Below are 25,941 nucleotides of genomic sequence, written 5' to 3'. Positions count from 1 at the left end.
TCTGCATCGCATAGTAGCTCACATCCCCGTCCGTTCCGTAATTTGCCCCCTTGTTCTGGGCCGTGGCTCATTAGGATTATGCACTTGGGTTTGAAGACTGTCGCCGCGATCAATGGCCTCAGCGCTGTTCTGCATCACGTAGTCTGTCCGACAGCATGCCTAGGGATCTGGGATCCGGCACACGCAGCCTCAGCCTTGATGGAAGCTCGACGAGGAGCAACGTGACATGTGACATATTGGTGAGCAGCGCAGCCCGGCAGATGTATCCTCGTCAGTCATCGGCGAGTTTGGTGTACAACTAGCAATCTCCGTGCTGGCTCACACAGATCCACCACGCTGGCAGTGTCGCGCCCACGACATGCTCACAGCTCACAGCACTGTTCAACCCCGGTTCCTCTCGCCCGAGAGCCACTTTCATCTCAAGAGGTATATTCCAGCGTCCCTCTTAGCTCAGTGGTAGAGCGCGTCACTAGTATCTGCAGTATCTGCAAAGATCATGACGAGGTCAGTCGTTCAAGTCGGCTAGGGGGAACACGAGCAAGAGCTCATCTTTTGGCCACAATCGAGCCGGCCTCGCCCCTCTCTCTATCACTTGGCCTCTGGACCTCGAGCACCTCGAGCACCTCGAGCACCTGGTCGCGTTCATGCTTATGGAGGGGAGGGGCAATGTCTTGCCTGTTCTATCGAAAAGAGTCCATTTCTATAACTGTCCATTGTCCTACCGTCTCCGACGGTACAGCCAAATCGCCAGGCCGGCGAGTACGATGGCCGCCAGGCATCCAATGACGATACCGGCGATCGCGCCGCCACTCAGGCCGTTCTTGCACGGCAGGGCCGCGTCGCATGGTTGTCCGGCCGGGACGGTGTATCCGGCCGTCACGCCGACGTAGTATGGGTCTCCCGCACCCGTTGCGAGCTGGTATGCCGCGAGGGCGGGGAGGTTGGCGTTGTAGTCGAGTGCGATCTCATTTTGGACCCAGTCGTCACGCCACGGCCACCACAGGTCGTTGGGGCGGGGGCCGCCTGGAACGGCGCCGTACAGCGTGTCCTTGTTCGTTGGGGGATCGCGGAGGTTGCTTTGGTCGGTGAGGCCAGAGCCACGGACGACGTGTGGTGCGGCGGGCGAGTTGGGGTGCATGCCTACAATGTATGGGACTGGGGTTAGCACCTAGCTCTGCACAGGTCGCACAGCTACTCACCGTTCATAGGGTTCTTGCCCATCAGGTAGTCGATCTGGGTGGCGGCAAAGTCGCGGTATTGTGTCGCCTTATCCGTGCTACTGGCCAGCGGGGCGTAGCGGAGGAGGAGGGCGGCAAATGCCATGGCGGGGTTGAGAGACGCTTCGTCGCTGTCGCCAGCCCAGAAGAGCAATCCCGCGTGGGAGATGTAGGTTCTTCCGGAGTCGCCGGCAATCGAGCGCTCGATCCAGCCCTCAACCTCGGTCTGCCAGCCTGTCAGGTTGGCGTCGAGGCCCGCACCGGCCGCCAAGCCTGGGCGGGCAGTGGCGAGCTCCGCAAACAGCACGTAGGCTGCGGGAACGCGCGAGTCCCAGTTCCACACGGCGCCAGAGCGGGACAGGCTATAGTTGGTGTAGTGGTTATACGCTTCGGCGTAGTATGCGCTATTGTTGGTAGCGGCAGCAAGGGCCAAAGCAGCAGTACACAGGTCGTCTCCGAACGAGTTGGGAACATAGGCCGGACCAATGTCCTTGATTGAGTCGATGAAACTCTTCTTATCGTTCTCCTTTGCGACGCGGTAAAGCGTCTCGCCATGTTTCAGTAACTGGGCAGAGTAGCTGGCATTGGCGAGGGGTGCTGGCCCCCAAGCCGAAGTGGACGTGTTCCACTGCGTGCCCTGGTACGCTAGTGATCCCATGGCGAAAGCGCCGGCGGTTGACGCCCACGCGTCTGTACCTGGATAACTGGCGTTGATGGCGTAGCATGAGCGGTTGCCGGCCAGGCCACTGTCTGGACCCCAGTAGGCGTTGCCGCCGTCGTGGGCCGAGGCGCCGACTTGGACGAACAGCGTGTCGTCGGTGGGATGGGCTTTCATTAGCCAGTCGTAGCCCCAACGCAAGGTGCTGTCCATGTAGGCGGTCTGGTTTGCGGCCTCGAAGCCGGGTCCGTAGGACATGGCCGACCATGAGAGAGCCCACATCGTCAAGCCGAGGGGGTAGGTGGCTTTGATCCACTGGTGTCAGTGCGAGCTGCGGAGCACGCAAAGCATGCGAAGCGTGCCAAGTGTCCAAGCGTGCAACGAAGCATCATGTCATGCTCGTTGTGGAATGATAATAGAGGCAGGAAAGGACGCGCACAAGCCGCGATCCGAGAATAGCGCGCTTGGCATCGCCCTCCCCGGTTCCGACACCTCCATTTCGTCATGTCTGACAAAGATCCGTCCCTTTCCACAGACCTCGGATCTTCCCATACGCATCTGTCCCGCCTCTCGCCGCTCACCGCTTAACTCACGTCACCAGCATCATACCACCCTCCACTGAGATCCAGGCCGACGACCTCGCCATCATTGACCGCCGAGTCCTGCCGCCACGCTACGCGGTTAGGATACGCTCCGGCATCGAGGCGTCCCGAACGCTGAGCGTCGTAGAACCACAGCGAGTTGCCGAGAACCGCCGACCACTGGGTGTTTGGCGAGCCAGTCGAAGGGGTGTTGCCCGCCGCTGCGCCGGGGGGGTCATAGGTCTGTGAGGGGACAAGTTGTCCCGCAACGAGGGGGAGGGCTAGAAGTGTGAGCATTGGATGGTGAAGGAAGACGAGTGGAGATGAAGACAGAGGAAACGCGTAGTATTTAGGGAGTGTTGATACTGGGGTATTTCTAGGCACCGACTGCGGTCAACACTGCCTGGGCCCTCGAGTTTGGATCTGATCACATCCCATCAATTTCTGCCGATCCCTTTGAAACCATCCATCCCATCGCGTCTGCTTGTGCCTGACTAAAAAGTCACTGCACATTACATTTTCTAATCGATGACGATGTTGCTTGCTGCCTGACACTAGTTGTCAAACACCTCCCTGTGGTCAGCCTCCTCCACATGTTCTCACTCACATCGCCGCATACTCGATGACACGGAAGAGCGCCTCGTCGTTGAGGTGTGGTGTCCAGCCCACGCTAGGGTTTAGTGCCTTTCCTTTCCTTTTTTCCCTGCCGGGTTGCCTAATATGCCAAGCCACCAAAACATGCTCGATTCGGGCGTCACTCACGTCTCACGCCAGTCAACACCCATGTCACTTCCGACTTGACGTCCGGCCCATTCCTTCATCTCGCCATCAGGGATACCGCGGAAGAGGATGAGGAGGCGCATCAAGACCTGTGGTGCGGGGATGAGCTCGAGGCGCAACGACGGGTCGAGCTGCTCCTTGTTGAGGATGCTGAATGAGTACATCTCTACGAGGGCTCACCGATAAGCCTGTCATCAGTTTTGGCTGGTCTGCACACTCACAATGTTCTTGTGCCGCGTGATGCCGGGAAGCCACGCCGTGATTAGTGCGGACCGGCTCTGTGGTGGCAGACCAAGGGTGTTGAGCACGCGGTCAATATGTTGCAGGAACAAGGACTGCTGCAAGACCCACGCGTTGACCGGCCGAACGTCGGGGTACGCTGGTGTCAGCCGACCTCATCCAACATACCGGGATTCAGAGGGGCGGTGGGCCTAGTGTCGATTTTTGGGCGCGGTCCGGCTTCCGGCCTGTTGTCAGCGAATACAAATGTGGGCTGACAGCAACTCCATGAACAGGCCGTGGGACTCGGTGCCGGTCAGCAGGTCCTCGACTACGCCACCCTTCTTGACCCGCAGGAACCAGCGGAGGCGCGTAAAGCCGGCGTCCGGGCGCAGGACGACCTCGGGGTACGCAGTCGTCACCATCCAGCCCTTGAGTGCGACGTTGACCTCGAGCTTGCGTGAGCGTCACCAGTGGGAGACATACACTCGACTCTTCAGGGAAGAGGACGTCAATCTGCGGCCGAACGCTACGGGGCCGGAAGAGGAGCCGCACCGTGTCTTTTTCTTGCACGTAGACTGAGTGAGTTGATTCACGGGGCGACGCACACTTTGTGAGCACCTCGTTGGGGCCAAGCTGTTGGCCCTGGAAGTTCTGAGCAAACGTGCCGCTCTGGCGTGAGTGGGTCCGCACGAGAGAAACTCACTTCCACCGTCAGAGTGCCGAGATACTCTGAGAATCAGCAAGCCCTTCAGGTGACTGACGTCCGGCAGGCGGGCCCTTGGGCAGGTCTCTGCTGTCAGCGGCCAACTTGGCAGATGTTCTAGCCAGGCTCTACGTACCCCGTCACAGTAGTTGTAAGCGAGACGTTCTTGCCCGCCGTCGTATTGACGCTCAGCGTCTGTGGCGCACTCTTGGCTGGTGTGAGCTATAGTGCCACGCGTAACAGCTCACAAGCAGGCGAGCCACCCTTCTGATCACCGCCCTCCTTCTTATCGCCGCCCTTGCCCTTGCCCGCACCGCTCTTGTCGCCTCCGCCCTTGTCGCTTCCGCCCTTGTCACCACCTCCCTTGTCCCCGCCACCTCCTCCACTACCTCCTCCGCCGCCACCAGCTTTGCCCTGCCGGTCAGCATCTGCACTGGTACATGCCGACATGCCCAGGTGGCTATTTACGCACAACCTTCTCGTGAATGTTGACGTCGAGCCGCACAACGTGCTTGTTCGCACACGCGTAGTGGTACGAGTCATTGTCCATGCTGGAGTCAGCTCAACCCCATCCTATGGTCGGCGCACATGAACAAGTCGGTGTTGTTGGTGTATCCCGCAATGTAATGAGGCAGTTCCCGGACTGGACAGCTCAGGCGCACCATGTGGGTGGCGGGCACCTGGAACTTTTCCGTTGCGAGCGCGAGGGCTTTCTGCTGTCAGCAAGTTAGACTTGCCGGGGGGTGGCCGACGCCGTAGAGATCCAGCTCCCCGATCCACAACCCACAACCCACATCATAGGACGGAGGGAGAGCGCAGAACTGCTCCGTGCCCCAGAGGCAGAGGAGCAGCATGCGCGGCGGAGCTGACATTGTGTCTCGTGTCTTGCCTGTTGGTAGAAAGAGTCAAGTTGGATGTCAGTGGCGTGAATGAGGAAGGATTAATGTTTGGGTCAAGGGAAGCAAGGATGGAGGACAGTGCGCGACATTGACAGCTGGTCGCATGGTCATGCACGGATCGCTGCATTGATCGCCAGGACAACCCATTTGCCAGATCTGGACTATTGAATGTTGTCCAACATCGCGATCATGGCTTGTTCGCTTCTTGTCATCGCAACTTCGACCTTGGCGAGTTGGATAGAGACTGGTTAGAGACTGGATAGAGACTGGATGAGACTGAATCTCTAAGAGACTGGGTAGAAACTGAATATCTCTGGCCCACTCAACCCGTCCACCAGCCCCGTACCTCGATCCAGTTTGATCCAGTTTGTGGACATGTTGCACGTGAGCTCTTCAGCAGCAAGGAGGCACGTCCGCTCCAGACCAGGGCTATCAGATAGCGCTAGTGGCTGGTGCCTGTCCTGGGCGAGGCTCCATCGTACGACAAACCCAACCTTGTCACTCCACAAACCAGTCTAAGCCTGGTACCTCTGCGGCCCCGCACATTTGATGTGACGTTGTGAGGACGCCGACAACGCTGGCTCGTACGACGCGTGTCAGACGCCGATATCTGGCGCTAGAGCTTGGCTGGCAGAGTCGCAGAGAGCTCAGCGAGCTAGCAGACGCCGCTCACTGACCTCACCGGATCCCAGGACAACTGTACAACTGTAACTCACAGATGCCGAGCCGAAGACAGACCAGACCCCGCTCGAGATCTTGAGACTTGCTGACCATTCGCGTGCTCTATGCAGACGCCGGTTCCGACGATCGCAGACTCCCCGACATGGTTGTAAATGCTCACAACGATTCATAATTCCCGACACGGTCGCAGAGGCAGAGACTGTTGCCAGGCGCCGCTTGCTTGCACAGTTCGCAGACACCGGCACCTCGGCTCAGACCTAGACGCCGCTCGCCAACCGTCATAATGATACACTCTCGCTAAGACATTTGTCGACCGATACAGATACCAGCAACACTCGACTTCATTCGCCGCACCTTGCTCCGCACCTTATCCCACACCGTGTTATTCCCCGGGGTTGGTTCGGCGACTGCGCACACGATCACATTCCGCTTCCCGATCGTCCCGTTCCGTTCCGCCATGATCGTCGTTGGCATGCACGTGCCCGATCCAACAACATCAGGTCAGCCCGCCAGGCTGATGTCGGAACCGAGTTACAGATTGTCCAACACCAAGTCGTGTAAACAAAGTGACAGCCCAGAAGCTGTCAGTTGTGGCCCAGACAAACGTGCCCTTGCTCTGGCCAGCCATGCTTTCTTGACCACTGCATACAAAAATCCAGATCCATAATAACGCACCCAGCGCGCATCAAGCAAAAAGACTATCAACTACGGAGAAACTACGGACATTTTCGCTACGCGGCCCAGAGGCTCTCATGCGATTATGGAGGGGGAAGTATAGATGGGAGAAGGATCACAGACTGAAACGAAACACTTCATAGCGCCCAGCGCCAGCGCCGTCCACGGGACTGATGCTGAGAGAGACTAGAATCACGATGATGAGGGGGAGAGGATGGAGGAAAAGATGCAGATTGTTCCGGTAGCTGATAGGTAGCGAGGTGGTATTGTATCGTGGTTGGTGGGTGGTGTCGAGTTCGATCGCCTTATTCGGCGGGAACGGCCTTCTTGTCGTTGGTGGGTGGACGCGCGCCGGTCGCGTCGGTCGCCGGCCCTGGCGCTCCGGGATACGGATACGAGAACGCGCCAGGGTGGGCAGCGTCACCCGTCTGCGGACGGGACGCGCGGCCATCATGCGATTCCACCAGGGCGTTTATTGAGAGAGATTGGCGACGCTCGGTGGTTGGCGGAAGCCACATTGGGGTCTCACCTGATTGACTACCCGCCGTAGCAGGCCGCTGGTCGCCAGTATTTGGCCCGTTGCTGCTGCGAAGCTGCTTGCGCTCGCCGCCTGCGTCTTCATCGGCGCGCCGCTTGCGGCCATCGTGCCCTGGCCCGTAAGGGTAGGTTCCTGGAGCATTGTATTGGAAGGGCGACTCGTTGGGAGCGCCGGGGGGATACGCACCAGGCTGCACAGGTCCTGACCCCGGGGGAAGAGAAGCATTGGCGAACTGAGCAGCCTGCTGCTGGGCAGGGGACTGCTGGCCGTAGTACGGGTAGCCCTGTTGAGCGGGGTAGTGGTAGCCACCAGACGAGCCAGGAGGCGGCGGGCCGTACTGTCCGTCTTGCGGAGCGCCCGGCGGGTACGGGTGAGCACCTTCCTGGCCGACCAAGGCGGGGTTCTGGGGGTACATGCTAGGGTCACCCGACGGGTAGGCGGAGTGAGATGTCGAGGGGGATGCCCAATTGCCGCCGGGCGCGACGCCTGCTGCTCCAGGGTGGGGATACATGGGCGAGTGCGGAGGAGGACCGTGGGACGAGGTGGGTGGTTCCGAGTCAGCGTAGTGGCCAGGAGGCCCGTTCGATGAGACCGGACGGTATTGGTATCCGGCAGCAGCGTTCGAGTCGCCAGAGCCGGCCGTGCCAGGAGGAGCGTCCGCGGTTGGGGGACGGCCGTGAGACGAGCCAGGCGGCCCGCCCGGGTAGTAGTCGCCGTGGGGAGGGTAACCAGCTGACGATGGAGGACGCCGACTTGGTCCTGCGTCGTCGCCAAAGGTGGCCGAACCGGCAGTCGGAGGGCGGCCGTCACCTACTGGAGGCTGGCCGGGGTAGCCAGGGTACTCCATACCCCAGCCTGGAGCTGGGCCGCCGCCTGCAGTGTGCGGGCGGCCGTCGTGATGAGGCGGAGGGGGAGCCCACTGGCCGTGTGGAGGCTGGTGGTAGACGGCTCCCGGAGGGTAACCCGGAGGAGGGACCCCGCCAGGAGCTACACCTGGAACTTGCTGCTGACCAGCCTTGTTGCGCTCACCACGCGGCCTCTCGACGGCATTCTTCGGAACCTCGACAACCTCGCCGCGGCGCCTCTGCTCACGGTTTGCCCGCTGCGACAAAGCAGCATGAACCGAAGCTAGCGACGCCAGCATGGCCTCGTTCAGCGACGTCTGGTCCGCGTGGACGGTGGCAGCATGTTGGCGCAGGTTGTCGAGACGCGAAAAGGCCTTTCCACAATGGCAAGGGAAGGGACGCTCTCCGGTGTGCTTGCTGCTGGGTAAGCTGTAGGTCGGAAAGCATAAATTGACTCACCGGACATGACGAGCAAGATGCTCGGAGCGTGTGAACACCTTGTCACATTCGCCAAAGCCGCGGCAACGGAACATCTTGCCACCGCTAATGCCCACAGGGACAATAGGGGCACCGTCGGTTGTGAAGCTGCCAGCAGGTGCCCTGCCATTGCCGGCCGAGGTCGGCGGCGTGGTGTCTGCGGGCTGAGGGGGCATGCCGTAGTATTGTTGACCAGCGGCAGGCTGGGGTGGGTAAGGGGCAGCACCCATCTGGGGTACAGGCTGGGAAGGGTAGCCGTGAGATGAGCCTGGGGCTGGGCCCATGTCGTGTAGGGGGACTCTTGGAATGACGTTGGCGCCGGCGCCGGAAGAGTGAAGACGCTCGGGAGACGACACGTCAAAGGGAGGCACGCCGTGCGCGGAGCCGGGGCGAGCGTTGTGGTTTTGGAATGGGCGGTTGTCCGTCGGAGGGTAGGACAGGTGCGAGGCAGGGGGGCGGTCGGAGTAGCTCAGCGGCGCAGTTGTCGTGAGTGACATGAAGCGTCAGATGGGGTGTTGGAAGGGCTTGACGTTCGCTTATGAGCGTATGGGGGCGAAAACTGCTGGAGAGAGTGTTGTCGTCTGAACAGTGTTCGCTGCGAGGTCAGCATAAGAGGATACAGAAGATGAGAATGAAGGAATGGTAAAGAGGTAAGACGTAGGGAGAAGCAAGGCGGGGAGGGAGTAAAGGGCACGCGAGGGAACGTGCTCCAGCCCAGCGCCGATGTGATCATCGGCCATCCGGACAGTGGCCAGGGCGGCGGCCCGCTTCTGGCCAACATGCGCTTTGGCTGTTGGCTGGCTTGCCCAACACCCAAAACCTAGAGGTGCACTGACCCGCGCGGGGACGAGAGGGCTAATGCGGCGGTGCAAGGTCGACGTCCAAGCACTGGTCGGCACAACGGCACAACGAGGTGCGAGCGTGGAGGTCATAGCGGCCCAGAAGGACGTGGGTAAGGGAGCAAGAGTGCCCATGAAGGGTTCCGCCATCAGAAACCTCGTGACCACTTGCTTTTGAAGCACGAAAATGGGGCGATGAGTGCCTCTGCTCACACCTTGATAGAAACGCGGCGTATAGCGGAGCACCGTGTGAAGGGGTTTGCGAGATCGGGAATGCAGAATGAAAGCGTTGCGACAGTGAAGGATGGAATAGGTTGGATGCGGCTTGGGCTAGGTGGATGGATGATTGTGCAGTGACAAGAGCTTGACATTTGTGTGGATGTTCGCTCATCCGCAGTCGGGCGCACCTTCATGACAGCGACGCCAAATGGCCGGCCTTCCTCTGCAAGCCTTGGAAATCACAGATTCGACCCCACAATGCGCTCCCTATGCGTTTTCCTCTCTCTCTCTCAGACACACACAGTCTGTAGCTCTCTCTGCGGCAATGGGGAATGTTGGGAATCATGCGAACACTTACCCTGTTCGCGCTCAGACGCTTTTGCACTGTCGCTATGGGCGCTAGAGGAACCTTGTTCGTTCTGCGTCATGTCAGCAACCAAAAAGCCGTGCGGGAGGACTGCTGGCCTATCTGCGGGACCTGGTTGAAAGGACAAGTGGATGGGAAAGGAGAAGGTGAGTGGAGTGAGAGAAAGAACGGAGCGAGGAGGAGGGCCGTCGTTCAACCATGCATGGATCTGCCATCGCATCCATCCATCCCACAGTGGGGGCGTTGGGACATTCCCATCCAGGACGTGACCGCAACGCACCACATGCCCTTGATCCATCCGAGCGGTGAAAACTCGAGTGAGATGTGCCACGATCACAATGATCATGAAGGAAAGCGAGAGTGGTGGAGTGGAGTGGGGTGGAGTGGGGTGGGGATGATCAAGGTGATGGGATATGGATGGAAAGAGGGGATCAAGGACAGGTCCCAGGTCCAGGTCCGTGGGCAAGACAGGGAGAGATAGAGACTGACCAGGTACCGTTTGAAGGTGCGCGGTTCCACGGGGTTGATTGGCGTATAACGGTGCGTGCGTTCTCCTTGTTTTGAGCTGGCCGATGGGAATGGATGCAACGCCAGCGCAGCAATGGATGAGGCCGAGCGAGTCTGAGATAAGACTCTTGATGTAAGAGTAAGAAGTGGATGTGGGATTAGTCAATGTTGAGGTTGATAGGCGAGTTTGGTGGGAGTCTAGATTCAAGGTGGGTGACTAGGGGGTGGGGTGGGGGGGGGGGGGGGGGAGGGATGGGGGGTGTGAATGTGGGTTGGGGTTGAGAAGGTTGTCGTTTCGGACAGTCGGCCTAACGGAGGTTAAAGGGCAAACCGGAAAGGCCGTGGTAGAACTGGAGTAGGTTGTGGGGGACGCGGGGTAACACCAAGGTGGCCAAGCTGTTCTATGCCAGGTGTATCGGTGATCGGTGAATGAGAACCGTGAGGCGTCGAGGGTGAAAGGTTGAGGTGGATGAATGAATGCAAGGCCAGGCAAGGCAAGGCAATGTAACAGAGGTCGTTGGGCTGTGACCAAAAGGGTTTTGAGGTTGGAAAGTGGCGAAGACTATAAGGGGGCTTAGAGGGCTAGGTGACTAGGCGACTAAAGGGAAATGGGTAATGTCGACTTGAACTAGTGCGTTTGTAAGATCGACAAGTTTGGGGGGTTTGTGTATGTGTCTAGTGTGTATGCTTGTATGTTTGTTGAATCCGAGTGTTGATGAGTTAATGAAAATCAACAAGACGAGTTGAGATGAATGGGATGTTGATCAAAGTGACCAAGTATTGTACAAGTCAAGTGACAAGGGATTGTATCAATCTACACTGTACAAAGGATACCATGTACTGTACAAGTATGTTGATGATGGGATGATAGAGTCCTCACGTATTACAGGTACTACAGGTACTAGAGGTAAGAGGACAGAGGACCAAAGTCAAAACTCTCAACCTCCAGGGGCGACCAGGGTAGACTTGACCTCTCAACCTCAACCACCTTGGGTTACCTGGCGACCTGGCGATACCTGTCAAGTGGCCGAAACCAAACTCCCAAGTCCAATGTCACCCGCCCCGGTCAGTAATAGGCAAATGACCAGAGGTCGGGGGAGCGCGCGATTGTGTGAGTGTGAGACGGAACAGCAAGACACCTGCTCAGTCGGGCGTAGAGAGCGTCTGACAGCTGTGAGCTGGGCCTGCGAGACGACATGGCGTGTGATACCCAACCCTGTGGACTTGTAGCCCTCTGGCCTTGTGGGAGAAATTCATCCACCCGACAGAGGTCAGCGGAGCGGGGTAGAGCCCGTGTTGGACCGAGGTCATCTGGTCTGTTGTCTGTTGTCTGAATGGTCTGGATGGTCGTGGGAGCCCAAGAGTGACGCGACCGCCGACCAACAGCATGATCAAAGGATCAGAGGCATCAGACGACTACTAAATCATCTCAAAGCAATGATTGAGTCAAAGTCGGAGCTAAAACAGCGAGGCGGGGGATATAGGCGGGGGTTGCGGGGGGTAATAGGGAGATGCCCCTGAATAGGATGGGTAGATGGCGCTGATTCTCAGGGCGATCAAAGGGGTCCAGGATTGGCAAAACAACCAATCATATTAATTCAGTCTGACCAGGCTAACATTCTCAGGCACAGGTCGTCATCCTCTCCCACTCTGAATCCAGGGACTACTGAGTCATGGATATTGCCCTTGATTCAACTTTACCCCTCAAGCCTCTGAGAATACTCTTTGACGACCAATTGCTGAATAAAGCAATTTTCACAGTTTGCCATGCTGATATGGCTGAATGTGCCTGAATTGGGATAACACACACAGTCGGTCGGCCCCTTGCCTCTCTCCCCCCCCCTTCCCTCTTTTCTTGAACCCCTTTGAACTGGAAGGAGTTCTCTGCCCTGTTTCATCCCTCTCAACTCGTTATCCTCACTTCCCACATCAACATTGGCACCTTGCTCTGCCGAATAACCTTTGGTAGCTCTTGCTCGCCACGTCTCTACCCATCACGCAAGCACAACAAACTCGTAATACTCGTACTGTAACGCCAGTTACATAATCCAATCCCGTTCTCCAACGCATGTATTATAGACTGAAACTCGTCAAACTCGTTCAACACAGTAGGTCAGCCTGAGCCTTCAAGATGCCGACCCTTGGCCGCAGGGTTCTCAAGGAACCCGAGGCCTGGCCAGACCCAAGCCAGCCTCACCACCCCGCCACCGCGCGACGAGTTTGACCCAGTAACGCAACGAAAAGCAACGCAACGCACCGCACCGCAAATACCAGTTGTAGACGCATCCAGTGGACGGACGACGTCTGCCGTGATGGCGTGGGTTGGTGGCGGGGGGAGGTATGGGAGGTGAGAGAGTATGCAAAGCAAAGAGGGAGACGACGATGAAGGCCGAGACGTGCAGGCACGGTTCTGCTTATCGGCTCTCCCTTGTGAATTGTGCACGCCCCACCTTGAGCTTGTGGAGCACCATGGTTGCGTAGGTGTTAATTCCATTGGGTAAGAATGCGACTGAGAGCTCTGAGCATGAGAGAGTAAAGAGAGAGCCTCAAACTCGACGTTGTGGTGCCTGAGTGCACGGACAAAGGGTATGTTATCGTTTTGACAGGACACGCACATATCGGCACATTGTGACGACTAACGGTAACCGGGACGCTTTCTACATTCTCGTCCCATGCATGACATGTAGACCCATGCAGTTACATTGCAGTTCAAACAACTCATTGGCTACAACTATCGTGCCTGGCTTCGTCCCTGGTAGCGTGCGACTGCGCGACTGGACGTACGTGCTCTGCACTCTGAGCGCTGTAGCGTAGCGTCAGCTGCTTCTCCCTCTCGCCCCCCCCACTCTACCACCGGGTAAGTGGGTTGGATTCGGAAAGTCCATAGCCATCAGTATAACCATGCTGGATGCTGTTAACAGAGCAGAGCAGCGAGGCACACGAAACGTGGGCCCGTGCCGCCTCCCCTGCCGCGCTTGCCGTTCCCACCTGCGGCCCCCTGTCTCGTGTCTGTGCGGAAGTCGGCTCGGCGAGTTAACAAACGCCAACAAGGGCGCTCTCCGAGTACTCGGGCAGCTCGGCAGGTACCAAGCGAACATGCGGGAGGCATCTCAACTGGCCTCGGGTGCGGGGAGAAATCACATGCACCGCATCTTAGTTGATCATTTGAATAGCCCCAGCCCCAGCCCAAATCCAAGCCGCGCACCATCGCCCCTCGGCCCTCGCGCCTCGGCCCTCACACCTTTGCCTGATCCAACGATCCTGATCCTGAACGCTGATCCCATCCGCTGATCTGCCGTGCCTGAAACTATTGAACTGCCATTGTTCTTCAAGCGCTAGCTCAAAGAGTGACGAGAATATTGCGAGAGTGTGCGCGAGGGTTCAGATGCTAGCACAAGCGCAACGCAAAAGAAAACGCAAACGATCGATAGTGCATAGCTGCAACGGGTAGGCGGGGAATCAAGATGTTGGGGGCGGGGAAGAGATGGGGTTGAGCCCGAGTCGATGCCATGTCAGTTCCATCGGATACATTCTCTCCTCTCTGATACTGAAGCACTCCCTTGTGAGTTTGCTCACACCACACCCCACACCCCACTCCCCACTCCCCACTCCCCCCACCCCGCTTAAGAACATGACGGCTGTATCTGGCATCGTTTGTACCTCGGGGGAACGCGGACCTGAGCCGATAAGGGAGGCTTTCAGACTGACCGCGACCGTGCCTTGCCCCTCGGAGCTCGTTGTTACAAGCATACAAGGCTAGAGTTTACAGTCGTATAGTTATCGTATACAAATACATGCAACTATGCTACTGGGGCCAGAATATCAAACTTACGCCATCGATGTAACGTGCTGACGTTTGCGGAGAGACAAGCGAGGAAAAGAGGCGAAACAAGGTCACCTGATCACCGAATTGACCACAGAGATCAAGACGTCACGGCATACGGCGGGAAGACAAGCTCTCGAACACGTGGAGAAAGTCACGCCGCGTCCGAGGGCGCGCAGGATCGCAGGAACGCGCGACGCGCCGCCGACATGTTCCTGCACCACCCCGGCAGCAGATCTCGTCACTCGCCACATTCCCATCACTAATCTTCGCGATGGCGCTTGCGCGCGTCGTCACTGGTGTCAGCGGAGATTCAGTTGTGGCATACACGCTCATCACTCACCGGTCGTCGTCAGCTGCTGCACGCTTGCCTCCACGCTTAGCTGCGTCAAGGAACTGCTCGACACCGAACGGGTCAGCCGTGCCGTCCAGGCTGATCTCCTTCTCGAACTGGACAGGCCCATCGCGGACCTCGCTGCTGTCCGCACCGTCAAAGCCGCGTGTCGCCTTGCCAAGCGCGAACCTGTCCTTCTCCAACTCGGCACGGATGCCTTCCTCTGTGCCGCCGCCGAAGCTTTCGTCGTTGCCCGCGTTCCCGCGCGGCCGGTAGATCGCCGCAGCCGCTGTCGAACCCGCAAACAACGGCTTGTCGTACAGGTTGTTGGAGTCGTCCGCCCCAAAGCCAGTTGCCAAAGACTCGCGGTTGAACAGACGCGAGTCGAGCAGCGTCTCCTTGGACGCGGAGGGCTTGGCGAGGCCCAGAGCAATCTTCTCCGAGATGTCGCGGTTCTGCTCACGTGCGAGAATCTTGGCCCGCTGCTCGTTGCCCATATTGGACATGCGTAGCTCCTTCTCGCGCTCCCGGCGCTTCTCCTCACGCACAGCCTCGCGCTCGCGAACCGCCGCCTCATCATCAGACTCCTCGTCGCTGCCACTCCCAGACTCGTCGTCCGAGCTCGCGTACCCGCCGAGCCCGACGCCCAGGGACGGTGCCGCGATCTCGCGCGGTGCCCCAGACCCAGTAGCACCCCCACTCCGTTCCTCGCGCGCCTTCTGGGCCAGGAGGCGCAGATTGTCCTCCTTCTGCGTTTTCTCCTTCTGCGCAAGGAGCTGCTGCATCTGCGCTCGAGCGCGCACCTCCTCTCGTGCATGACGGTCGGCCACGAACAGCGACTCAGCAAACTTGGCAAAGTTGTCGTTGATCCCGACGTCCTGCAACCCGCGTCCGTCGGCTGCCAGGCGCTTGTCTAACGGGACCGTGAAACCCTTGTTGTTCTTCCAGTTGGAGATGCACGGTGGGATGTCCCAGTCCGCCTGGTCCTGCTTGGTAATTGCGCGCGGTGGCGAGTGCATCACGGGCGGTGGTGGCGAGCCTGGCCCTCGCGGGATCTTCTTGTGCTTGAAGCGCGCCGGCTCCAGCGGGTCCTCCTGCACCTCAGTCATCTTGATAATGCGCTGTTTGCTCTTGTCTGCGCCTTGGTTAGCTGGGGTGTAGCGGATGTACGTCGCGTCGCCGTTGGCCTTTGGCACATGCTTGGGCTGCGCCGCCTTGATCTTGCCGTGCGTGATCTTCTCGAGTGCCAGCCGTGTCCTCTCAGTCGTGTCGTTCACCGATTCCTCGTCGGGACGGAGCATGGCCCGGTCGTCCTCAGACACATCGGTGCGGTTAGCATAGGGAACAAGGTCTGACGTCAGCTTCCTTACATCATATGAAAGCTCACCTTTGAAGCTCGACTGCACGCGCTGTCCAGATCCGCGGCCCTGCTGCGCAATCGCGTCGTACCGCACAGTCCCGTCTGCGTCGACCTGCAGGGCGACTGTCGACCCGGGTGCCGTCTTCTTGCGGCCCATCTCGAGCGGGTACTGCGCGACATGGCACTGGGGTTAGCTAGGCCGGCGTTCACAAGCTACTCACCTCCGGGTACGCGCCGCCACCGCCAAAGTCGGCCTCGCTGCTCGGCTTCCATCCCTTGCGCTTGCCGTACACAGGAATGTTAGCCTTGGGGAGCGTCTTGAGCACCGGCGCCTCCTCCTCCTCGACGCTCGCATGTACAGGGCGCGGGAGAGCACTGGCGTCAGCGACGCTGGGGTTACAAGCTGTGGTACTCACCGAGCAAGGGCAGCCATGACGTTTGTTGTAAGTGACTCGAGATTGTGATGATGCTCCACTTGAACATTCTAGGTGGCGACTGACTGATCCTTCGGTGATTGCGGCATTAGCTTGTGTGGCACCTCTTCCCCTTTCAACCCCATTCATCTGCTGGGGGCCAAATCTAATCCGTGCATAAACTGTGCAATGTAGCGACAAAGGATTCGGTACCTGTGCATGACATAGGAGACGTTTAAGAGAGACACTGGAGACGCACGCGCATGCAGAGTGGTACTGCGTATGCATGCACAGCTACAATTCAGGTGGCCTGAACGTTTGCAGCAACAGCAGCGAGATTCCACTGCGGCGAGACCCGTGATACCCTGATTCCAGCCCCGCGGCGACCCGGCAGTGGCGTGGCACACGCTACGCGTTCAGCACTTTGGCTTTGCCGCCACCCACTTCTTCAACTTCGAACTGGCGTTTACCCATCAACGGGATGCAACCGAGAGTGGGCAGTTAGGTAATTCTAACTCGCACATGCACTTTACATGACCATCGCTTGGTGCGGCAGAAATGGTAGAAGATACAGGGGGAGAGAAAAAGGGATGGATGCACTAAGGTCTGGTCCCGTCTCATCCGGGTGGCGATCTCATACTTGGCTGGCCCTGGAACTCTCACAGCCACTTCCAAAGTACAACAGTCCACGTACACATTGGATCTTGTACATCACACTTTTCCCATTTATCTCCTCTGTAAACCCTCTCCAACTTGACCAGTCATCGTTTATACCCCTCTCAGCTTGATCGGATCGGACGGTGGGCGCACCATGCTTCTTCTCTCGGCCTTTGTGCCGCTCCTACTCTCCTTATCGGCGCTCGCATCCGGCCCCGTCCCCAAGAACTACGACACACACGCCTACTACACCCTCCAGCTTCCCGATGCCGCCACGCCCGAGGAGGCCGCGTCGTCTGCTGCGGTGCTCGGTGCCGAGATCGTCGAGCCACTAGGCGAGCTGGCAGGCTACTGGGTTGTGCGGCGGGCGCATGGGGTGAGCGCACGTTCAGCAGTCGGCGAAAGCGATCCCGTCCTCGCGCGCTGGGGGCAATTGTCATCAGATCGTCGTCGCTCCTCTACAGGTATCCGCGACGTGGCCCGCCTCGAGCAGCGGCAGCGGGTCAAGCGCGTGCCCCCAAAATACCAGTCGCGGTCGCAGCACAGCTTTAAGCGCTGGAATGAGCGGCAGGACGACGCGCAGGGTATCACGCTCGACAACACCGAACTCTTGTTCTTACAGAACGAACTGGGACTCAAGGATCCCGAGCTCCACATGCAGTGGCACTTTGCGAACAAGCGCGACTCGCGCTGGGAACTCAACGTCACTAAACTCTGGGCGGCGGGCGTGACCGGCGAGGGCGTCAAGGTCGCTGTCGTCGACGACGGAATCGATTATGAACACCCGGACCTGAAGGAGAACTACAATGCCGAGGGGTCGTGGAACTTTAACAACCAGGACGACGACCCACGCCCCCGCCTGGCCGACGACCAGCACGGTACGCGGTGTAGTGGCGAGATCGCAGCGGGTGCGAACGACGCATGTGGTGTCGGCGTCGCGTACAAGGCCAAGATTGCCGGCCTGCGCATTCTGAGTGACCCAATCACGGACGCAGACGAAGCCGCCGCCCTCAACTACAAGTACCAGGAAAACGAAATCTTCTCTTGCTCGTGGGGACCACCTGACGATGGCAAGAGCATGGAGGCGCCGAACAATGTGATTCTCAAGGCTATCGTGAACGGCGTCAACAAGGGCCGCGGAGGCAAGGGCTCGATCTTTGTGTTCGCGGCTGGCAACGGCGCCCATAAAGGCGACCAGTGCAACTTTGACGGTTACACTAACAGCATCTTCAGCGTCACTGTCGGTGCGTACGACCACCTCGGCAACCACCCGTATTACTCAGAGATGTGCTCGGCGATGATGATCGTCGCACCCTCTTCTGGAAGCAGCGAGTTCATCCACACCACCGATGTGCACGGCAAGTGTGCGCACAGCCATGGTGGCACAAGTGCCGCCGCGCCGCTGGCGGCTGGCGTGTTCGCGCTCGCCCTCCAGGTGCGACCTGACCTCACGTGGCGCGACGTGCAACATCTCGCAATCGAGAACGCCGTCATGCTCAACGCGGACGACGAGGACTGGGAGGTCACCGCGGCAGGGCGCAACTACTCGTACAAGTATGGGTACGGCAAGCTGGACGCGGGACTGTTCGTCGAAGCCGCGCGGACCTGGGAGCTCGTCAAACCGCAGGCGTGGCTCGACTCACCCGTCATCAACGTGCCGTATACTGAGGCGCCCTTGCGCCCGACACTCCCGTCAGCCGACCCCCCGAACGGCGACTCGAACGTGATCCGCGGCGAAGTGAGCGAGACGGAGCCGGAGGGAATCCCCGAACCTGGGGTTGACATCCCCGAGCCGCACCACGGCAGCTTCCTCACACACGAGGGCGTCTACTCCTCATTCGAGGTGACCCGCGAAATGCTCGATAACGAGAACTTTGAAAAGCTCGAGCACGTTACGGTGCGCGTGTGGATCGAGCACCAGCGACGCGGACACGTCGAGGTCGGGATTACCTCACCTGGAGGACACACGTCGACGCTAGCATTGACGCGCAACCGCGACGAGGACGAGGGGGGCTTTGCGGGGTGGAAGTTTATGAGCCTCAAGCACTGGGGCGAGGACCCCGTGGGTAACTGGACGATCAACGTGCGCGACCAAGGCTCAACCGATTTCACCGGGCGATTCAATCAGTGGAGCCTGCAGCTGTGGGGTTCATCCATCGACGCGGCCAAGGCGACGAAGTGGATGCCGGCCGAGTTTGGTGAGATGGACGAGGAGATGACTGGCTCGGCCGATTACGCGCCTGGCAACAGCATCCCGCAGAAGCCCAAGCCGACTGCCCTCCTCCCCGGCGACCACGGCGAGGCAGGTCCTACTGCTAAACCCAACCCCGCTCCCACTAGCGGGGGGGACGTGGATCCAGAGTCTGCTGGCGCAGCTTCCGTGGGCGTCTTCGACGGCATCGACGCGCTGCGCAAGCACTCGGCATGGCTCGGCGGCGCGTTCCTCATCGTTCTCCTTGCAGCTCTCGCCGGTGGCGGTTACTTCCTGTACCGTAGTCGCAAGCGTGCGGCTGCCCTGGGCCTTGCCGACGGCAGCCGTGGTGCATACGCTCCCGTCACGGACGACGTGCCGCTCAACCTCGTTGGTCGCCGGAAGCGTCGCGCAGAGGAGAGCAAAGAACTGTACGATGCGTTCGGGGACGGGCCGAGCGACGATGAAGCGGACGAGACAACTGCGCTCCGATACCACGAACGTTTCCTGGAGGACGACGACGAACACGAACCGGAGGCGAGCGGCTCGGGGTCGGGGCATCACGAGCATGCGGGCGATCCGGAGAAGGCGGCGTTCTTTGACGCCGACGAGGCTGACAAGGAGGAGGCCATCGAGGGCAAGTCACCTGCGCGTAGCAGCACTGGGTCACCCAGGGCTACTTCGCCACTTGTAGAGCCCAGCAACATTAGCAGCTCGAGCTGGCAGGACGCGGTGGATGACCGCCCATAGCATTGACAATGTATGCATAGACTAGCCGTTGTTCGCGAGCTCCTCGAGCTCTTCGGGTGTGAGGGCTTTCTCCTGCTTCTCCTTTTCCTCCTTCTTTTTCTGGCCTCGGTCTGCCTGCTTCTGCTGTTGTGGTTGTTGCTTCTGCTTCTTCTGTTTGGGTTGCTTCGGTTGGGGTGGTTGCTTCGGTTGGGGTGCGGGCTTCGCTTGTGCCAGGGCCTCGGGCTGTGAACTGTCCGCCTCCTCGAGTGGTGCGGTTTGGGGCTCATCGGACGTCACTCCCCACCCGCTCACCCGATCCCCTCCGGCCCAGAGTACGTGTCCCTCTCGTAGAGGTCCCGCCACCTTGGCCTTTTTCTTCTTCGTCGGCTCCTCCACGTCGTCGTCGACACCAACCCGTTCTCTCCGGTGGAATGGAACCTTGCGAGCGAGGCGCGCCCGACGAGCACCTCGTACCGGCCCATCAAGTGACCCTCCGCCTTCTCTTGCCTGTGCCCCGTCTGTGCTAGGTCCACATGGCGCCGCAGGCACCCCGACTCTGCGCCCACATCCGCATGTCGTGTGGACAATGTTCCCGTGTGCCGCGCTTGGGCGTACGCGGACACTCGCGGTGAGGCCGGGGACGAGGACGGTGTTGCAAGCGCACAGCGCATGCTTGACGGAGGGGTCGCTGGGGTCAGCCAGCTCGACATCGAAGCGGTAACTGGGATTCAACTAGTGGAATGATACAGCTGCAATTCAACCAGTTGAAGTGAGTAGCTGCAGTATCACTCACAGCTTGACAAGGTTGTGCACCGTCCACCGGCGGAAAGACCGCATGTTGTTCTGCGCGAGGCGGGCAAAGTCCGCCACTGTCTCGCGGCCTGTCCCTTTCCCTTTCGTGTCCGGAGCGGGAAGGGAGTCGGAAGAAGCGGAAGCAGCGAGCTCCTGAAGAAACACGCTGGCCTGGAGAGCGAAATGCGCGCGCTCGAGGTGGTCACGGTTGATTAGGGCCGGGCCCTTCTGCGGTTTGCGGACCATGGTTGCAAAAGGTTGGTGCTTGGATGACTGGATGGCTGTTAGTGGAGAGTCTGGGGTCTGATATTTGTTGTTGCATTCTGGAACTCTGGAATCCTTTTATATTGACACTCAGGCACCCTATATAAGCCCCTACCTTTAGGTGAAGCTGATGCAGATGCAGATGAGTGTCCTCCCAGCACCTTGCTATACCATTCTCCACACCCATTTCCCACAACTTGTTTTCCAGCATGGCTGGGCCTCGTCAAAGTCTCGGAAGTGAGTCCCCGGACCATCTGGAGGCTATATAACTACTTTGAGCCTCTGGGAGTGTATATTTGGGCCCAGAGCGTCACTTTGGTGTAAATAGGTGTTTGGGGTATTACCACTGTGCACAGTCCACTGAGGCACTCAACCTTCCCTCCACCAATCCGCTCCAACCCACGCCGAACAAACCGTCATCGTGAATACCGCGCCGTTGTGATGCATGACGCCACCACAATCGGCGATGCGTACCTCCACCAACACACATAACGCTAATGCATAGCCCAAGAAGACCCTTTCGTCTTTGATGATGACAGCGACGACAAGCAACCACAACACTCGTCGCAGCACCAACAGCTCAGAACACCGCGGCGCAGCCGCGTACGGGCGCAAGGTCTGGTACGCCAGCCTGATTCCGACCCGGACGAGAGTGACCTCAACGCACAACTCAATAAGCTGCGCGAACGCGAGAAGCGCGGTGCCGCTGGTGTGTAGCCACTCAAGCGACTGCTTACACCAGGCCCAAGTGCATTAGCCCAACCTCCAGTTATCGCGACGCCCAGTTCGTCCCAGCGCATGAATGGCTCGTCCGTGTCCAACCGCGAGAACGGTTCGAATTATAAGGGCAAAGGCAAGCGGGGCGAAGTTACATCGCCTGTCGCGACACAGCGACCTCTGCGCGACTACTTCTCCGACAATGCCGAGGCAGGACCGTCTCGTCAGATTGTTGTCATTGACTCGGATGATGAGACCAAGACGACCAAGCGGAAGGCCAACCTTCCTCCCTCCCAGCGGAAGAAGAAGCGCCGCACGGACGGCTTCCATGAGGGCACGCACCTGGGGTCATGGGGTAACTTCGAGAAGCTTGTTGTCGAAGGCCGGCCCGAAGGCCAGCGGCCAAAGGCCAACAAGGCGCCGAGCTCGCTGGGCCCCAAGCTCGGCGAGTGGGGTAACTTTGAGCCTTTAAACGTCCTGGGCCAGCCTCCGTCGCAGGCTCAGATCACGCCACACCGCGTCCGCCTGCGTGAAAGATCTCCCTCACGCACCGTAAAGCATCATGGTATGATGGCACGCAAGTCGACCGGAGGCAAGGCGCCCCGCGGCACACTGGGAGGAGCCAAGGCACCGACCGCCACGCCTGTCGCTGAAGGAGACGCACCCGGGCCTCCGCTACCACGCGCATCCGCTACGCCGCTGTTCACGTTCCCACCGCCGGAGGCAGAGTTGCCTGCGCCAGTGAAGAAACGCATGGGTCCATTGTGGGCGACCGACAACGCGTCGCCTGAGCAGCCACCGCCACGTCCTCTTTCGCGCTCGTCCTCGCGCCCGTCTTCACGTCCTGTCTCACGCCCCGCCTCCCAGCCACTTGCCACGCCCGAGGCCAGCCCCTCGATGTCCCAGCCCCTAGCCTCTGCACCCGAACCCAAGTCTGCCTCGTCTCCTCCTCAGCCGGCATTATCCACGGTGGTGACCAGGACGTCTCCGTTTCCTTCCCTATCCGGCGCGGCCGTGAGTCCCTCGGCCGAGGCGATGGTGCTCGATGATGCGCCGCGTGACAGCGTTGGCATGGCCGACATCGACGACGACGAGGACCTGATACCTCCCCTTCCCGAAGGGAGTCTGACACCCGCGCCTCACTCCGCAATTGACGACGGTCCCTCTTTCGAGATTGATGAGGACGTCATCAGTGTTTTCGACGATGCCGAAATCGAGGAAATTGTGGCCCCTGGTGACGCAACTGGCCCGGCTGAGGAGCCTACCTCTACAGCTGTCGCGGAGCGAGCTACTGAAGATCTTGAAAACTCACCGAGAGCACGGGCACCTTCTACCGCCCCAACCACAACCACCGATAACTCGAGACTCGCTAAAATGCACGACTCGCACACTGAAGCGTCGCCGATTGATGACGCGGTCCTAACACCCCCGTCGCATGGGCTCGCGGCCCCGATGGAGATTACTGATGAGGAGGTCGAGGTGCTCGAGGTCCCGGCTCGCATCAGTCGCCGGGAGTGGGAGCGCCTCATTGATAGCGCCCAGCGCCTGTCGGACGGCGATGGGCTATTCAAAAGAAAAGAGTCTGTGACTGCGCGCGAACTCGCACCTGCTGGCATGGCTGTGAAGGTGAACCGCCACCTCGACATGCACATAATCGATCAGTACCACAAGCTGATCAGCAAAGGCTCATTTCTGAACCCAGCGATTCATCGCGAGGTTTTTGAGATGTACATGTCCATGTTCACGGCCGTCGACGAACCGAACGCCCCGGCCATCAAGGTCGTAAACCACATCGACGGGGTCCCGCCAAACTTTGAATTCCAATACAGCAATCAGATGCTGTACAGCACAGAGGTTCCAGAACCCGAGCTCGGCCAGGGCTGTGGCTGTGAGGGGCCGTGCGATCCGCTGTCAACGACGTGTCTTTGCGTCAAGCGTCAACAGCTGTACTTTTACAACCTTGAAGGTTACCATGGATTCCAATACAACGAGTAATTTCATCCTGCTTAGATTTGAAGCTGACGCCAGGGACGGTACTGTCAAAAACCACGAGTGTCCCATCTGGGAGTGCGGCCCCAACTGCGGCTGCCCGCCCGAATGCATGAACCGCGTGATCCAGCGCGGGCGCAGTAAGGATACGGTTGTCGAAATCTTCAAGACTCGGCAGAAGGGCTGGGGTGAATTTGAGCTAATAGGATCTGGACGCGGATGGTTACTAACCCCCAGGTGTGCGGGCTAAAAGTTTCATCAAGAGGGGCACTTTCATCGGGATTTACTCTGGCGAGTTCGTGACTGAGGCTGAGACGGAGGTGCGCGGTCGTGTCTACGAGAAAGTTGGCCGGACGTACCTCTTCGACCTCGACGGCTACCACATTTCACACCCTCCGGACGGCCTTGAAGACATCGATCCACGAGCTTACGAGCTCGCCATGACCGTCAAGGACCGTGCGCAGAAATGGAAGGCCAAGGAGTTGATGGAGTTGGGCACAATCTCGGACCCGTCCGAGGCGGTCGGCATTGACGATAATGACTGCGACTTCTCCTATTCGGCATACTCAGGTGAGTCCCAGGGTCTGGTTAAGCACAACTAACATCAGTCGATGCGTTTCACTTGGGGGTAAGCTATAAGAACTTGTGTTGCAGAATCGCACCTTCTGCGATTATTTTGACAGAGCTGACCCCTTTCATCATTTTTCCGTGCCCAGAATGTGAGTTTCGATCTCCTGAATCTAATTAATGCCAGTTCACCCGATATATTAACCACTCGTGCAATCCAAACCTTGTTACCTCTCAGGCGTATGTCACGGTGAGCTCCAGTCCAGCGAACTCGCGCTGATATCAGGACGCACACCCCGAGCGCCCGCTGCTGGTGATCTTTGCACGCTTCGACATCCGCCCTGGTGAAGAAATGTGTATCTCGTACAAAGGGACTCCGGACGAGTCTGAGATAGTCATGGAAACGCCGCGGCGCGGCAGACGTGACAAGAACAAGACGAGCGTGCAGGCGTATGTGAACCCCAGAGCTGTGGGACGCCCCAATGGTGGACAGTGCAAGTGGTGAGTAGCGGTTGGGCGGGGGACTCTGCGCATTTACATGGGGCAAAGCGCATGAGGGCGGGTGAGAGACTTGTGGGGAGAGTTGGGCGCTTCCGCGGACGAGGAGAAGTGACGGGATGGTGAACGCTGTGGGGTCACGCACGAGGGAAACACGACACAAGGGAAAGTGGGCGAGGAGGGAAGCGAGAAGACAGAGAGACACACTCCCATACACAATGGCCTGTTCATACGCTAACGGACAGTGGCATGCGTAACTGTGATGGTAACATGTTCCCATCTTAGCTGCGACTTGTAATATTAGCATGCTCTTGCTTCTGTGTTGTAATCGTTTGTCGGCGGTTGGGTTGGGTTGACGATGGATGACCGGACCGTGCCTCATTCCCCATGGCGATCTTCATTCCGTGGTTCCTCTTTATCTGGCTTTGACGGTCGACCTCGTTCCTTTGGAGATGGCCGCTCCTTACGGGGGTTGACTCACCTTACCTGACGCCATATAATCCACCACTCATCGGTTCTCACTACAAACTCAACCACTCAACCACTCAACCACTCAACCACTCGACCACTCAACGCCTCTCTCAACTATGCCATCCTGTATGTATCCCTTCATTACCCCGTCTGTCCCTCCGTTCCACTCCTTCGTCTCAGCCTAATCCCAGACAAGGTTTCCTTCACGACTGACTCGTGGGTCGAGGACAAAGAGACCCTCGGCGACCTAACCCTCGCCCACGTGCGCACCGAACGCACCATCTCGGGTGGTGTCGAGGGCAAGGCGCTGGCCATGTACATTATGTAGGCTCCACTATCCCCCTACCTACCCCCTCTGACAGCAGGACATACTACGGCCCTCCAAGCGACGACGGCAAGTCCCCCAGCGGGAATGCGTCTTTTGGTAAGTTTCTTTCCTCCTGCTTCCTGCAAGCCTGACAGATCAGACGGCGAAATGGTGATCCACGGCTCGATCGACGGCAAGAAAGGCACCTTCGCCCTCCGCGCCACGGGTCTATACACGGGCTCCGTCGAAACTACCTGGACGGTGGTTGAGGGTAGTGGGACAGGCGAGCTGGCGGGTATTAAAGGGAAGGGGGCGTACTCGCTCCCGAAGGGTCACTCGAGCACGACCGAAGCTGTGCTTGATGTCGAGTTCTGAGTTCTGAGTTGCAAATCAATAGTAGGAGATAGGGCTAGGTGAAGTTGTGAGGTAGTCCAGATGCCAAGATCGATCACGGAGCCAAAAGATGAGCTCTTGCTCGTGTTCCCCCTAGCCGACTTGAACGACTGACCTCGTCATGATCTTTGCAGATACTGCAGATACTAGTGACGCGCTCTACCACTGAGCTAAGAGGGACACTGGTGGAGTTTTTTTGCGTGATGTGGATGGTGCCGGAGAGTGTGG

At 58.8% G+C, this 25,941-nt stretch overlaps 8 protein-coding genes across 8 annotated transcripts; 3 read left to right on the top strand and 5 right to left on the bottom strand.

Annotated features, from left to right (window-relative positions):
- Nucleotides 1-718: 718 nt before the first annotated feature.
- CcaverHIS019_0603260 (uncharacterized protein) lies at nt 719-2,753 on the bottom strand (the record flags this gene model as incomplete). Its single annotated transcript, XM_060602771.1, has 3 exons — nt 719-1,155; nt 1,200-2,190; nt 2,469-2,753. 3 exons carry the CDS (start codon nt 2,751-2,753, stop codon nt 719-721), a joined length of 1,713 nt encoding a protein of 570 aa, XP_060459132.1.
- A 257-nt stretch (nt 2,754-3,010) lies between these two features.
- On the bottom strand, nt 3,011-5,033 carry CcaverHIS019_0603250 (uncharacterized protein; the record flags this gene model as incomplete). Its single annotated transcript, XM_060602770.1, has 16 exons — nt 3,011-3,029; nt 3,064-3,126; nt 3,219-3,386; nt 3,417-3,424; nt 3,458-3,615; nt 3,645-3,703; nt 3,735-3,910; nt 3,942-4,033; nt 4,064-4,127; nt 4,162-4,187; nt 4,220-4,248; nt 4,298-4,373; nt 4,410-4,575; nt 4,634-4,712; nt 4,750-4,874; nt 4,956-5,033. 16 exons carry the CDS (start codon nt 5,031-5,033, stop codon nt 3,011-3,013), a joined length of 1,386 nt encoding a protein of 461 aa, XP_060459131.1.
- Nucleotides 5,034-6,721: 1,688 nt separating this feature from the next.
- USV1 (uncharacterized protein) lies at nt 6,722-8,773 on the bottom strand (the record flags this gene model as incomplete). Its single annotated transcript, XM_060602769.1, has 3 exons — nt 6,722-7,065; nt 7,141-8,216; nt 8,259-8,773. The coding sequence occupies 3 exons, from the start codon at nt 8,771-8,773 to the stop codon at nt 6,722-6,724; spliced, it is 1,935 nt and encodes a 644-aa protein (XP_060459130.1).
- A 5,520-nt stretch (nt 8,774-14,293) lies between these two features.
- On the bottom strand, nt 14,294-16,158 carry PRP45 (uncharacterized protein; the record flags this gene model as incomplete). Its single annotated transcript, XM_060602768.1, has 5 exons — nt 14,294-14,327; nt 14,375-15,716; nt 15,753-15,909; nt 15,947-16,100; nt 16,142-16,158. 5 exons carry the CDS (start codon nt 16,156-16,158, stop codon nt 14,294-14,296), a joined length of 1,704 nt encoding a protein of 567 aa, XP_060459129.1.
- A 791-nt stretch (nt 16,159-16,949) lies between these two features.
- KEX2 (uncharacterized protein) lies at nt 16,950-19,736 on the top strand (the record flags this gene model as incomplete). The annotated part of the gene is made up of 1 exon (XM_060602767.1): nt 16,950-19,736. One exon carries the CDS (start codon nt 16,950-16,952, stop codon nt 19,734-19,736), a length of 2,787 nt encoding a protein of 928 aa, XP_060459128.1.
- A 21-nt stretch (nt 19,737-19,757) lies between these two features.
- Nucleotides 19,758-20,753, bottom strand: CcaverHIS019_0603210 (uncharacterized protein; the record flags this gene model as incomplete). The annotated part of the gene is made up of 2 exons (XM_060602765.1): nt 19,758-20,403; nt 20,509-20,753. The coding sequence occupies 2 exons, from the start codon at nt 20,751-20,753 to the stop codon at nt 19,758-19,760; spliced, it is 891 nt and encodes a 296-aa protein (XP_060459127.1).
- Nucleotides 20,754-20,980: 227 nt separating this feature from the next.
- Nucleotides 20,981-24,827, top strand: CcaverHIS019_0603200 (uncharacterized protein; the record flags this gene model as incomplete). Its single annotated transcript, XM_060602764.1, has 9 exons — nt 20,981-21,008; nt 21,277-21,480; nt 21,514-23,479; nt 23,517-23,665; nt 23,715-24,047; nt 24,086-24,105; nt 24,232-24,294; nt 24,331-24,545; nt 24,788-24,827. The coding sequence occupies 9 exons, from the start codon at nt 20,981-20,983 to the stop codon at nt 24,825-24,827; spliced, it is 3,018 nt and encodes a 1,005-aa protein (XP_060459126.1).
- Nucleotides 24,828-25,129: 302 nt separating this feature from the next.
- CcaverHIS019_0603190 (uncharacterized protein) lies at nt 25,130-25,695 on the top strand (the record flags this gene model as incomplete). The annotated part of the gene is made up of 4 exons (XM_060602763.1): nt 25,130-25,139; nt 25,205-25,337; nt 25,379-25,437; nt 25,481-25,695. 4 exons carry the CDS (start codon nt 25,130-25,132, stop codon nt 25,693-25,695), a joined length of 417 nt encoding a protein of 138 aa, XP_060459125.1.
- Nucleotides 25,696-25,941: the final 246 nt, after the last annotated feature.

Source organism: Cutaneotrichosporon cavernicola, assembly GCF_030864355.1.
Source record: "Cutaneotrichosporon cavernicola HIS019 DNA, chromosome: 6".
NCBI lineage: Eukaryota > Fungi > Basidiomycota > Tremellomycetes > Trichosporonales > Trichosporonaceae > Cutaneotrichosporon > Cutaneotrichosporon cavernicola.
Note: the sequence above shows the minus strand (reverse complement) of the source record. Positions and strands in the feature narration are given on the sequence as shown.